At 36.2% G+C, this 14,881-nt stretch overlaps 1 protein-coding gene across 21 annotated transcripts in view; it reads left to right on the top strand.

Moving 5' to 3' along the window:
* Positions 1-14,637, top strand: part of PICALM (phosphatidylinositol binding clathrin assembly protein) — a 109,039-nt gene extending 94,402 nt beyond the window's left edge. For 13 of the 21 annotated variants that reach the window (XM_049713448.1, XM_049713444.1, XM_049713443.1 and 10 more), the window contains 3 exons: positions 452-556; positions 11,930-12,032; positions 13,291-14,637. In XM_049713448.1, coding sequence (XP_049569405.1) covers positions 452-556; positions 11,930-12,022 — 198 coding nt within the window. In that variant the 3' untranslated portion in view covers positions 12,023-12,032; positions 13,291-14,637. The remainder of the gene's footprint in view (positions 1-451; positions 557-11,929; positions 12,033-13,290) is intronic. The other 8 variants (XM_049713446.1, XM_049713447.1, XM_004271858.4 and 5 more) reach the window with 1 other exon arrangement.
* The last annotated feature ends 244 nt before the right edge of the window (positions 14,638-14,881 follow it).

Raw genomic sequence — 14,881 nt, 5'->3', positions numbered from 1 at the left:
AAAGTTGAGCTTTTTTGCAAACTTTAAAAGATGAGCACATTAAAGACTTTCCATATAAAAAAAAATACTCCTAAAAATTTGTAGATGGGGCTTCCCTGGTGGCGCAGTGGTTGAGAGTCCGCCTGCCGATGCAGGGGACATGGATTCGTGCCCGGTCCGGGAGGATCCCACATGCCGCGGAGCGGCTGGGCCCGTGGGCCGTGGCCGCTGGGCCTGCACGTCCGGAGCCTGTGCTCTGCAACGGGAGAGGCCACAGCAGTGAGAGGCCCGCGTACAGCAAAAAAAAAAAAATTTGTAGCTGTCAGTCTTATTTGCATTTACAGGTATTTTCCCTTTGAGTTACTGCAAAAGTACTAGTACTGTTCATCCCTGTCATCCTTCTTGTTTACTTACTCATAATAAGGAAAATGTGAGTTAACATCCTTTAACTTGACATTTTTTGTTTTTTTAGCCTCCTCAAATGGGAAGTGTACCTGTAATGACACAACCAACCTTAATATACAGCCAGCCTGTCATGAGACCACCAAACCCTTTTGGCCCTGTATCAGGAGCACAGGTACTAATTAACATGCTACACGTAACTGTTTTAATGTGCTTGATGTGGAAGAAATATAATAGCAAAAAATCCTTTTATACAACTTGAGAAGCAGGTTATTAGCATTTTTTCCCCTTCATTGTGGATGTTATTTTCTTTGCATATCTTTCTCATCTAAGAGTTTGTAGGAATATTGATTATTTAGAAAGAAAGGATAAGCAGATTACAAATATTAAAGATGGAAAATTCTTGATAACTTACAGTTGGTGGGTCCAGAGGATGGTTTTTCTGAGGTTAAGGAACCTTTTTTCTGATGATGATTCTGACATGCTCTCCTTTGTGGGCCTTAGAAACCTTGAACTCAGAACTCAGTGCCTTGGCTTGAATGGTGCTACAATAAAGGTGTTGCCTTTGAGATATTTGTGAAACTTGACAAGTCTTCAAAAGTTGTGAATGCTGTTTTTTCATTAGATAACTTCCTGCTGCTAAAGATCATATTTAAAAGCAACCCCTCCAAAAGGACAAAAAAGCTTGAAATGCCATGCTGACCTAATGTCTTCACAGAAAAGACTTTCCTCTTCAAATGTTTCTAAGGCCTTCTTCCAGTTCAAGAAAATTCACCTAAATATTCACTCTTTCTTTTTCATCTCGTTGTTAGCATCAGGGGAATCTGTTTTTTCTGAAAAAAGCTTCTCATTGTGGTTAGGAGAGGAGATATGAAGTTTCTCTGTTATTTACTTCTCTGGCAGCATACTATGGAATGAGATCCTTGTAAAGTGATAGGACAGCTTGTCCTTCTGTATCTGTGGCTGTGCTCATATCATTTAACAGTTAGAAATAATGACATGTGATTGTTAAAGTACACCTTTCTTGGCTTCCGATGCCAACTGATTGGTTACTTTATGTGTTTAATGCTATTTGAAAACATTCATGGGAGCATTTGGTAATGGACTTATTCCTTTTCCACTTGAATGGATATAAGTATTACACTTGCCAGTGCATACAGTGTTACATGGCCAAAATTATTTGTATTGATCCAGTTGAAGCTTTTGTCTCAGAAACAGAAACAGAAAACAGAATATATTGTTACCTTAACCTTGGATGCTGCCTGACAGTCTCCAAGCACTTTCACATACATTATCTCATCTTATTCTCAAAATAATCTTTAAGGTAGATGGGCCTAGGATCACTATTGTCATCATCCTTTATCTTTATAGATAAAGAAAGTTGAGACTTGGAAAGGTTCTTCAACTAAATAAGTGGTGAAATGCAACTTAGCTCCCAGAATCCTTGATTCCTGGTCGAGTGCTCATTTGTGCCACACTGCCTCTCTACTAGTGCAACTCAGCCCCTGTGGCCACTACAGTAGTACTGTCTTCCTTTTGTCAGCAACGAAGCACTCTGCTAATTCCTTGGGTTTCCTGTTATATTATAAACTATATTTATGTATTTGGGATATAACTACTGTAGTTGTCAAGAGCATCCTATACAATTTTGGATAATACTTTCAACCTTGAAACACTTTATATGAGGGTTTTTTTTTTAATATGGTAAAAAAAAAATCTTAGTAAAATCTACCTTTAAAAAAATTGCTGGCCTCCTGGCATGTTTTCTTAACACAGATTTTATATCCTGTTTCCTTTTGAAATCCATGTAACTTTCACTGAAACACCAAAAAAAGTGCAAGAATTTCCAAGTTCTTTAAATGAAAGAGTGATAGAACTGCCTTTTTCTAATTATACCAGAAGAGAAGAGAATGAGAACATTAAGGTAATAAGTTTCTAGTTGAGAAATCAAATTTGAAGCAAGTACTTAATTTTAAATATTACTGATTGAGAAAAGCCTGTGAAGGAAGGAAATTGATAACTAGGAAAAGAAAATCAGGTGGCAGTAAAGTGGCTCAAAGAGGCTTTGGTCTTCTCCTTATGCAGTTATTTGAATCAGTTGAAAGTCAGAATCTTAAATTTTATGTTACTTTTAATTCCTTTTACCCCTTTGTTTTCCATATGTCTTGTCATAAAGTCCCACTAATTGTTCCTCTGCTATTATTAGCTCCACCCTTTTTGCAGTCTATATCCTTTGCCCAGATTGGAACTTTTCTTGCCTTTCTAATTTAATCCATTTTGTAGATACTGGAGTAAACTTTTATAGGCAGCATTTGTATCATCTCCATATTCAAAAATCTGAGGAGACAAATCTAACATAACTGAAATGTAAGGCTTTCCTTCTGTCATAAAAACTACCTCACAAAATCTCCCTCTTTGTAAGAATAATAATGAATAAACAGAATATTCAATTCCCATGCCTTTATAACTCTCGATAAGTATCCAGTGTTCTGCTGCTGTTTGTCTTTTCCAGAAGTCCTTTGTCTGTCATAAAGTGCGTTTACTCTTTACTCAATCTTAGTCATGTCTTGTCCCTTTTCAGTTCTTCTGAGATCTGAAGTTCTTTTCCTTATTCTGCATTATTTTTCTTTATAGAACTTACCACTACTTGACATCTGTTTGTCCATCAGTCTATCCATTTGTCCGTTCATCCATCCATCCATCTGATCCCATATTAGATTGTAACCCTCATAGAGGCAGGCTTAGATGTGGCTTGTTTACTTCTGTGTTCATGGTTCCTAAAACAGTGCCTGATTCATGATAGTTTTTGAACATTATTTGTCAAACAAGTGAATTTGGTTGAAAACTTACCTTTACCATTTCGTAACTTACTCTGCTTCTCATTGGTATAGCTTTTTACTTACTTATAACCATTGTAATAATTTATAGCAGTGTTCAAAATTGGTTTAATTTATGCTAATAGACCATAAGTTAAAATGTTAGATGACTGTCACCTGAAGAATGAAGACACCTTTAATTTCATGATTGAATATTTTTAATCATTTAAAAATTAAACGATTTATCTTTGAAGTAGGAAAGATTTTCTCATGCTTTAGTATTTTAATGATTCTTAGCCAGTCCCTTGCATTAACTTTGTCCATCCAATGGTAGTAGTAACCAAAGTAATTTTTCTTAATGAAGTACCTTTTAATTGTTCTCTCATTGTTTTGCTCTTTTTTTCAATAAAAATTCCTTGAGGCAGAGACGTCTCTTTGTACATTGTAAAGTAAATGATAGTTTAAATGTAAGTCAAATGCCATCAAAATAGAATCTTTTAATCAAATCCCAGTTCTCCAGCTCTTATCAAAAATCTTTTCCTATTCCTTGAAGTATTTCTTTTGGGAGCCATTACTTACCAAAGGTGTAACTTGTAGCTCCTGGTCTCTTGCCTACTTACCATTGAACCAAGCTAATATTCTTGAGAGTACCTCAACCCTCCCACATATATTTATCATATTACCATCAGTGAGGTATTTCAAACAATGTGTTGTGTGTTCTGAATTATATCTAGATTACTCTTAGTGCTGTGTTAGGGCCTGCTAGTGAGAAAGTAGCTAATACCTTCCACATGACTGTTAGCTCAGACTTTTTGTTCTTTAGGAAATGGTCTTCAGAATAGCTTTAATCTAATAGACTACACTGTAGTGTTGAAATTATGCCTCCCTATACACCTATACACTTCTTCTGTTCTGTTCCCATCCAATTTTTTGTGCTGGCTTATTCTGTATTTTTTAAGATATTTTAACACAACTATTAGATGCTTAAAGATGGGTATTACGTTCTTGTGTTCCATGCCTAACATTGTAGCTTTTTTTTTTTAATGTTTTACATGAGTGCATCTTTCTAGGTGTTTGACTACATGGAAAACACTAGATACCTTTGGTTAATGCTTTTTTTTCCTCTTCTGTGCTTCCTCACACTATTTGATTGCCTGTTACCGGTTACTAATGTGTTCATTAACTTGGGGAGAGTGGGGACTCTTAATGCCCTCTCGCTCATGCTTTGTATAAATCTTACTGGTACTTACTGGTATATAAATTGAAATATCCATTGCTGGTCAATATTTTATAAACTCGTTCTGCGTTGCAGTATGCAGCTATTATGTTACTAAGCATGAAGACAATTAACCTAGTTAGTTTTGCTTTTTTTAAGTTACTGTGACGTGAGCTAACATTCTCTTAATGAATGTTTATAAGACAGTTTAGATGTTGAAGATTTTTGAGGGGGAGGGTTGTGTTTATTATGTTCTTATCACTTATTTATATGAGAAACTCAAACTGATCCCTTATCTGTTTTCCCAAAAGCAATATGAAAACCATAGTAGAGTGTTACATTTGGGGATTTATTTTTTAAAATAAGCATATTAAAAGTTTTATTGTTTTCTTGGTTGGTATTGGGGGGCTTTGAGGGGTTTTTTTAATGGAGGCTGTGGTTAAAGATGTAAAATGGCTGCTGGGTTTTTTTTGTATTGGCCAAATTTAAGTAAGTATGACATCAGTTAAGTGTCTGAAAGGACACAATGGCTAGTTGTGAGTGCTTTTTACCGATGTAAATGGGGGCACTGTTGGCTTTGGATATTGGAATAATTCAAGTCTTACCAAAAAAAAAAAAAAGCCTTTTAATGACTTTCCTGTGTATAAGAACTAATAGCTCTCTTTGCTTTTAGGCTTAGTTTAGTTTTGTTTGTTTGTTTGTTTGTTTGTTTACTTTCTTGGTATGTTAACTGTGGGTGTTGGCAGTGCCTCTCTGTCAGCTGATCTGCCCAGCTGCATTTCTGTGAAAGCCTTTTTCCTTGTCAGCAGTGTGTTGTGCTCATTCATCCTTGCTTAGTAGAAGAGCTCAGGAGGGGATTTACTTTGGGAATTGGGATTTAGGACCATAGGTGAGAATGTTTCTGGAGTCCCGTCTGCTTACCATTATTGTTAATAAGACAACATGTACGACCAGGCCTTTTCACTGGATTTTTGCTGAGAACATTTTTTCTAAAAGGTGGAAATCTAATTCTTGTTTTAAACAAAACTTAGAACATATTCATAAAATCTTGGGTGACTGTGAAGTTCTTCAAAATCCTCATGATGAACATCAGTGATTGTGTACGGCACTGTGAATATAGAAAGCACACAGGTATATTGACTGTCTAACATTTACTAGAGAAGTCCTTTTTAAAAAATTATTTCTCGACTCTTAAACTTTTTTCTGTACATTAAAATATAGCCATGAATTCTAGCTGAGTTGAGCTTGAGATAGCAGATTTTAGAGAGAAAGCAAAGCACCAGCCTTGGAGTCAGCAGATCTGCTTTCGAGTCTGTTATTAGTGTCCTGGGGCTGCTGTAACAAAGTGTACCACAAACTCGATTTCTTAAAACAGCAGGAATTTAATCTCTCACAGTTCTGGAGTCTTAAGGTCCGAAAACAAGGTGTCAGTAGGGCCACGCTCCTCCTGAATTCTCTAGAGGAGGATCCTTCCTTGCCGCTTCCAGCTTTTGGTAGCCCCAGTCATTCCTTGACTTAGAGCTGCAGCACTTCAGTCTCTGCCTCTTTCACATGGCATCCTCCTTGTGTCTCTGTCTTCACATGGCCTTTCCCTCTTTTTACAAAGACATCAGTCATTGGACTAGGGCCCACCCTAATGACCTTGTCGTAACTTGATTACAACTGCAGAAACCCTATTTCCAAATAAGGTCACATTCATAAATACATTCATAGGGGTCAGGGCTTCAGCGTATCTTTTTAGGGGATACAGTTCAACAGACTCTCAGCTCGACTCCTCACTTAACCGGGTGTTTCAGAGAAAATTGTCTACGTAACTTTGATGAGCCTCAGTTTCTTTATATATAGAATGGTGATTTTTACCTTGTGTACTTTATAAGTTTGTTGAAAGGTCCAAATGAAAATATTTGTAATTGACTTAGGAATGTGGATGTTTATGTTTTTTTATTGATGATTATAAGGAACCTTTTTTGTCTTTAGAAGAAAATGTTACAAGGTTGCCCTATTTTCAGAAATTGTTTCTATTCCATGAGGTGTCCCTATTCCCAACTTCTGATTTATAACACAGTTTATATTTCTGCCCATGTGTTACAAATTATCTTTATTGTAAATATAATAATTCATACTTCATTATTTTGAAACCTTAATCATGGCTCACTATTATCTGATGACATCAGATAAACTCATAGAGAACCACAGGCTAGGGTAGTCACTGTGGTGTGGGGATGGGGCGGGCTGGGTGAGCACGGTCTGCATTAGGGCCTGAATCATCCACATGAGGTGTAGACGCTGGACATTGTTTACAGGAACCTGACACACCGCTCTTGAGGACTCTGTCAGCAGCACCTGAATTGGCTCAGCATTTGTGGAGGTGGTGTTACCCTAAAGGACCAAGCTTTATTTTATAGTAATTAAAATCTTTATTTGGTCCAATTTAATACAGTTTATAAGTCTCTTTTTGTGGGGAGGGGCAAACCTCTTTTGAAAATGTCTAAGTCTAAGGAACTCTGTCTTAGACGTTTTTAGTGGAAGCCCAATAGATAAATCAGGTAAAAGCAGGTAGCCTCAAGCTCATATATGGAACACGGTTTGGAAATTTTTTTTAACCAAACAAAAGTGCCATATTTTCAATAAACAGCAAAGAAGTGGTGCATTGTAGGCACATGTAATTATTATTTTGTCTCCTTATGTACCAGTTGACATAAACGTTACAGCTTTTCATTTTCTTTGGTTTTCAAGGGGTAAGAGTCTAATATGAATGAGCAGTGAACATTTTATTCAAATAAGCTGAGCCAGTTTTCATGATTTCCATCCATCAAATGGAACTTTAAACAGACTTCTCTTACCCTTGCAAATACTTCTGATATACAGAAATGTTGTTTATTTTTGGCTTAGGTCAGTTAATAGTATTTCCTCCCATGAGTTTAGGAAATCTTCTGATCTATTTCCCTCTCTCCAATTTGGTCTTCTTTAACTCTTTGTCAGTTTAGTTTGCCATAATTCTAAGGAGATGACTTAGATGCCATTTTGGAATAATGTCACTCCTATGTTAATAGTTTTAAGTTATGTGGACTCTAGCAGTAGAGAGGTTTAGAAACAACACATTCAAAGAGAAATCCTCTTAGGTCACTGTTTGGTGCCCTTAAGACAAGATGAAGTAGTGCTTTGAAGGTGACAGGAGTAAGGTTGGCGTAACTTTGTGATGTTATTGATGGGCAGAAGCCCAAGATGGGTTGTGTTAAGCATAAACCCAAGAAGCAGTTATCAAAAGGCACTAGACTCAACGTACAGGACAGGCCCTCTACCTTATGCAGTGGAGAAAGGAGTCCTCTCTTTTAGCTATACTTCACAGAGGCAGCTGAGAATAGCATTATCTTTAGTATAAAATTTTGGAATGCAGCACTATATGTTTATATCCCTGTGCATCTGGATTCAGTGGTCTGGCCGTGGTCTAACATTATTCAAAAACAACATACCTTTCTGTGCTCAGTTTTATATCTGACATCTCTGTGAAATCATATTAGGTAGGGCTGAGGTTTCTAAAATGTTTCCATTGCACAGCAATATCAGGAAAATATTCTTTAAGCATGTACCCTCAGTGTATTTATATTTATATATCCCTACAACAATATGTACATTAAATAACATGTAAAAATAGACATTTTAAAAGGGTAAAAATTAATAGGGAAGTTCTAATACTTCTAATATCCGACTTTGGTGACATTTTTATACAGAGCTTGTTTTATCACCAAAAAACATTTTAATTTAGCATGTTATAGAATGCTTATAATATGTGTAAGTCACTGCTAGTTGCTGAACAAGAGACAGGGAGAATATGTTTCTTACATCTGAGGAGCCTAAAGGTGAGTATAATATGGAAGCACAAGTGACTGGTTGATGGTAAAATAAGAACTATTATAAGAGCAACACAGACAAGACAGAGTGGCTCCTATTATGTAAGACTAGATGAGCATTTGATTGTAGGTGGTAAGGAAGGTTGAACTAATATTTGAGTGACTAACATATGCCAGGGTGCTTTTTGTATATTTTAATCCTCAAGACAGCCATTAACGGGGATGTGGGTATTGGGTCTTGATATTCTTAACCTCATTTTACAAAAGAGCCAGGATTAGATTCCTTTCCATAAAACTGTGCTCTCTCATCCCAGGCAAAGGAAATACGCCCATTTTTTCCTAAGATGTTAACTTTGCTTCTTCAAGAAAGACAAAATGAGTCTTTACAGCATTGCTATTTGCTATCCAGGCTTTTGGATACAAATTCAAATGTAAAGATGTGGCACCTTGCTTCTTCGCTAAGAATTTTAAGCACAGCCAAGTTTGTCCTTAAATACCCAGTCTTTTATTCTCCCGTAAGCTTTCAATTGCACTAGGTTCACTTTCTGAGACTGATGCTATTTTCCTGTTCTAACATGAAATTTTCTTTCTTTGGTGTTGAATGGGAGTAGAATGAAGGAGTAACCATTTTTATTTATGATCTTTAGTGTGCTGATAGAATTCTTTTTTAAAAATTCCTTTATTCTCTGTATGTTTGCTTTTTTATAAAGTTAACTTACGATTTCTGTACTCTTGTCTTTACTATACTAAACACACACTACAGCCAAAAAAAAATCTTTGCTCTGGAGATAAAAACAAAGATTTTTGGTAACATTAGATTCTTTTTTTTTCTATTTCAACATATTTTTTTTAAAGGTTGATTAGAGTGGCGGGAGTGGGTGAAGGAATGTCACCTGAGAGTTGCCATCATCAATTACTTGTACATTTTAGTATTTTTATTTATCTGCGGCTCTTCTTTCACTGCTTCTCAGTATTTCGTTTTCCTATAAAATGAGAAGACTTTAAGTATGTCTGTATTAGACTAGTGAGACTGACTGCTTTGTTTAAATGGCATATTTAGTTGTGAGGTAGGTCGATTTAATTTGAACAAACTGATAGCTGTACTAATTTTTTAGTTCTGTGGGAATTTTGGTATAGAGAATGTTACTTGAAATAAATGAGTGAAAGTCTTTTTCTTTTGTTTGGTGTGTGTGTGTGTGTTGGCATATTTGTAGTAGAATTTTACCGGAATGGTCAGTTACAATTTGTCTTACGCTGGCTTGTAAAATATGGTGATATTGTAATTAATGATGGTCATTGGATTTTTTTCTTTTTTTAAATTCCTTATCCTCCAGTACGTAGCAACCCTACGTGTTCTTTAATCTACTCCCAAGAATTATAAGTAAAGGAGGGTTAACTTGACTTTCTCAGGCTCTTTAAATCCTGCTGCTTCTCACCCACCAGGATCCTGTTACTCCTTTGTGTACTTTGTGCTTCCTTCTTTCCTTGAGCATTAACTGGGCGATTGCAGTATATTTCCTTTCCTTCTGCTTCCTTATTTACTCGCTGAGCTGACTACCTTCTCACCAGTGCAAGATGTGCCTATGCTTCGGTACAGGTGCCAGGAAGGGGTGGGGCCCGCTGGTGAAGGGCTGCTCCATGGCTCAGTCCTTGGCACTCGCTGCAGTCAGCCAGTCCAGTCTGGGCCAAGGTTTCGTCTGCTTGAAATGGATGTTGATGATATGAAACTTACTGCAGGGATATTAAGTCTTGTTTTCTCATGTTTTAATTTAGCTACATATTTTTTATAGGTATAAGACATATGTATATGTTTGTTTTGCCAATTTAACAGAATAGTAGAAGTATTAGTTAGAAACTAGCACTTCTTCCCTCAAGGAAAATTGATCCTCTTCAACATTGTTTTTGAGCCTCCAGGACTTTTCTCCAGCAGTATGCTCACATATGGAAAAGAACAGAATTCTGGTGCTCCCTTTGACCATATTCTTCAGGGACATTTTCCCCTGAGACTGTCAGGTCTTCAGACTGCTGCCCTCATGAAAATTTGATTTAAGAAGATGTTTCAGTGTGGGGCTCTCATGGGAGACTGTTGATTTTGGATGCTTAGCTATCTGCAGTAAGCAGGGGGGTTTTGTTGTTGTTTTTTAACTTCAAATGAAAAAGAAAATCTGTTTTGGAGAAAAACCCAGTTAATCTTAAACTCCCTCCACCTCAGGGATCACTTTACTTAAAATCATTTCGCTTCTGAATGGTCATCCTGGTTGGTCTGAAAGGTGAGGAGGAAATGTCTTTCTAATAAGTTGCACCTTATTCTGTCTCAGCACGTATGATACTTGAATCTCCAAACCCAGACCTGCTGTCCTGTCCTCCCATCTGTAGCTGCTTGTGTAATTCCATCAACTTTTCCATTGTCTCTTCCCATTGTCTTTGAACATTTATTTCTGAGAACAAGGTATGGATTAAGAAAATGACTCAACCACTAATATAACTGAAGATGATTTCTAAACCTGTAAATTAATCTTGGCATCCAAAACAACAAATTGCACATACTTGTGGTGTAATATTTGTTGAAAACTCATTGGCTCTTCATTCTTTATAGTGCTTTTCTTAAGAAAATAAAAAGGTAGAAATGAGATCACTTTGACCCAGCAAAGACAGATTTTGAGCCTTGAAATCCTTTATAGGAATTCGAATGTTGACGTATGAATTGAAACTGTTTCTACTTAGTCTTAACTTTGATTTAATGCTCAGTTGAACATTCCTGTTCATGCCTCTGCAATCTGATGCAGGAGGAGGAAAAAATTAAAAGTTTGTTCCAAACTAAAATGGCTCATATTTGGTTTAAAATACTCTTAAAGTAGGCTTGGTGAAGGAGATACATGTATGAAATGAACATCTTGGTACTTTAGGGTTACTAAAGATATGTTATGGAGTTCAACAGTCTGCTTGCCTTACTGTATATTCAAATTAAACAACAGGAGCAAATTCCAAGAATCAAGTGAATGTATTCTAACAGGAAGCTGAACCAAAGATCTTAAGTATTCCATGTATTCAGGGCAGTATGCGGGTAGTTGGACCAGATAACCTCTAAGCTCCTTCTACCTCCCAAAGTATAAGCATCAGCTGTGGCATGTCCAGATAAACAGGCAGGAGACAACTCCATGTCAAAAAAGTGTAAACACTGAGAACAGGACTTTCCACCTCTTATGAGGAAGGAAGGAAAGGGTATTGCAGCTAGATGTGTTGGGTCTGGACTGAGGTCAGATTTGACACACCGTTTGACAGACAGCCTGGACACAGGAAGCCATCTTCTGTGGCTCACAATTAGGCTGTGGTTCCCGTCCTCCCCTCTCCCACACACACATAAAATAAAAGTCTTAACCATGGGTCAGCTTATTTCAACCTTTTTGGGTAAAAGACTTTATTCCTTTGGAATTCAGAAACAAGAATTTGTTTTCTGAAAAACACATGCCATTGGATACCCTTTTAACTAGACGTGTGACTGAAACTTTTGTTTAAATAATTCCACCTTCTGCAAGGGCTGCCATTATATTTATTAAAGTTGACAAAACAAAAACCACTTCTTCTTTCATTACATTTTCTGCTTTCATGTTCTGTCATTCTGAGATCTTTTTTTCTTTCCCTCTCTCTGTCTTCTTTTCCCCCAGCTGTCGGCAGCATCCAGCCCCTCCAGTCACAGTCCTCACAGAGCTTCAGGAAAGGACCCTTTTGCAGAGCTCTCTTTGGAGGATTTCTTATAAATCACTTTAGGTATTGCTGCTTGTTGGGGGAGATGGGGACTTAAATATCAATACTTTTAAAAATTACCAAACATTAAGCACAATTTACTCTTCTCCTCTGTTTCTTTAAAGGACTCTAGGTTCCCTCTCTTTCTCCTCCTCCTCTGTTCTTTAGGTGAAGAATAGATCAAGACAGGGCATAAGGACAAAGAACTTTTGGAAAATATCTTTAACATTATTAGAAGATGTGAAATCAAAAGACCATCTCACATATGTACATATAAGCATCCACTGTGCACAGCAGATGGATGAGCTCAAACACCAGCCGTTAAAAACTGGGTGTTTTATTCAGTCTTAAAAGATTTATAGAGAACAACACAATTTTACACACTGGATTCAAGCTTTATTAGGAGCATCTTTAGTTTTAACATAATGGCCAGGATTCATTGTGAAGAATTCATTTTAACAATTTCTTTAAAGGGTTATATTTTTATGTATGCCTTTTTCATTTTAAAATAGTATTTTCCAAAAAAACAGCTTATATATATTTTTTAAATTAAAAGCAAGTGAATACTTAGTGCCCTTTTTGATAGAAAGATTCTGCTTTTGATCCACACTGCCTCTTTTCCTGGAAGACAATGTCATTTGTTCTTCTTGATGCCGTAGCCCCCAGTGTAGATACACCTTCTGGATCTTTGAGAGTTTGTACTCTTCTGATTTGACAACAGTTTATTAGCACATCATTTCAGTAATGTCTTTGGATGAGCAGTTTAAAGGATAAAGATATCATGAGTGAAATATCTGAGTGACTAGTTGACACCCTATTGAAAAGTATTCTTTTGTAGATCTTTCAGATTTTGATTTATATCAGAAATTTTTAATAAATATTACTGTTGCCTTAATTATCTCTGATTTTATTATAATATTTGGAAATAATATTTCAAATTTTGCTTGTTGCCTAAATGAGATTTTTATGTGGAATATTTGTGTTCATGGAGAGATTTTCTGAACTTGTCATGGAAAAATCATTCGTCTTCTTTCTTCCCATATCCCTTGGTTTTTTAGTAATTAGAAAGATATTTGGAAGTTCCTGTAGTTATGCTTCAAATATTGAGTTCTGGCTCATGATAAGCTGATAATACTGACTTCGTTTTGTAATCAGGGTTTGTGATAAGCATGCCATGAACACTTCCAGGCAAGTTGAATAGTAAGAGGCACAAAGCATTTTTACTTATGAGAAGATACCCTACAATGCAGTGAATTAACTTACACTCTTTTTTTTCCCCCAGATACAGTTTATGTAACTAGATGGAAGAGAATGGAATTATTCCAAAAAGACAAGTGCTCAAGCAGCGCAAATACTTACTTCCAGCAAAATCCAAACTGCTGTCTCTTAAACTCTCATTAGAATGCTACAGTAACCCAATGAAGGCCCATGAAGGAAATTGGGACTAGTCGATAGGAGAACGTATCAATACAGTTTATAAAGCCAAGAATTGCCATGAATTCAGACTGTCTTTTTGGTGACTAATTCTTCAGTTCTTTCATCTCCTGTTAATACCCATAATCAGTAACCTACCAAGAAAAGCCCTTATCTGGAAAGAGTGAAATTTGTATTTGGAAAAGCTGCCTGGAGAGAAGAGCTGTGTCCTTTACTGTAATGCAACAGGACTCTTTTGGGGGGATCAAATCATAATTCTTAATTATGCAGTATCTTTCTTTTCTCCAGTCCTCACAGATACAGAAACAGTAACTAAAATTAACTTTTCTTTTTAAAAAATTATATATTCAGTTTGCAGTAGACATTCCTTAAGTATTTGTATTTATTTATGATTATCAATTTACGTAACATTAATATTGTATCAAACCTCCTTATGAAAATGAGTATGGATGTACACAGTATGTTTGATTTTTATCCATAAGAATGAATCTGATTCAGAATGCTTTTCAGCTGACATACAGAGCACTAAATATTTTAAGGCAAGTCCATAGGTCTGAATCGCTTAAGAATTCTCAGTTTCTATGGGATTTAGGGAAGCATTATAAATGCATTAATCCTTATAGTCAATTCTGTGCCTAGGATTTTGCAAGGGAACAGTTCACAGAACTGGGAAAAGCACTACATTTTAAATTCAGCATTAGTGCATTGGGAAGGGACTTTACTGCTTTGTGCTTGGCATGTCATTATTTTCCATTTGACATTAGGGCCTTTCCAAAATGAATGTGAGGAATTGCTTTCACTTCAAGACTTTCCTTCTTTTCAGTAAAACTCTAGGAGGTGTTATGGGGGGAGGGGAGGGGACAAAATCCTTGAACCTTTTATTTGGCTCATGCCATGTTATGATCATGTACCTTTTAAATAAGGGGAAATAGTATCTTTAAAGTTAATGTCTAGCCAAGAGTTTAGTTAACGAAGAATTAAGCTGCACTGTTGATCGGTGCTTTGTGTAAATACATCTTAACATTTGGGTTGAGAGGGGCCTTAAGAAGGACAGTTTGTTGTAGGAAAGCAATTCTGTACATGAGTTAAGCATACTTGTTGCATTGTCTCTGCAGATTCTATTTTTGTTTACAATATTAAAATGTATGTTAGCAAAAATGGGTGGATTTTCAAATAAAATGCAGCTTCCACAAAACTTTTGTTATGGTATTCTGGTCTGAGGCACATTTACTTTTTTCCTCTTTTCTTTATCATTGGTATTATTATTTTTTGCTAATAAAAGTATACCCAAGTGATTATATTTGATGATTTAATAAAATGTAAAATTTATTTCTCTTTTAACTTAACTTCCAAGAAGCTTGATCTTGGTACTTTTGTTACCTTCTAGAAACTGAACTACTTATTAAAACTGTTCATTTTTGTCTTTTGATCAGACGCCT

This window comes from Orcinus orca, chromosome 8 (assembly GCF_937001465.1).
Source record: "Orcinus orca chromosome 8, mOrcOrc1.1, whole genome shotgun sequence".
Classification (NCBI taxonomy): domain Eukaryota; kingdom Metazoa; phylum Chordata; class Mammalia; order Artiodactyla; family Delphinidae; genus Orcinus; species Orcinus orca.
Note: the sequence above shows the minus strand (reverse complement) of the source record. Positions and strands in the feature narration are given on the sequence as shown.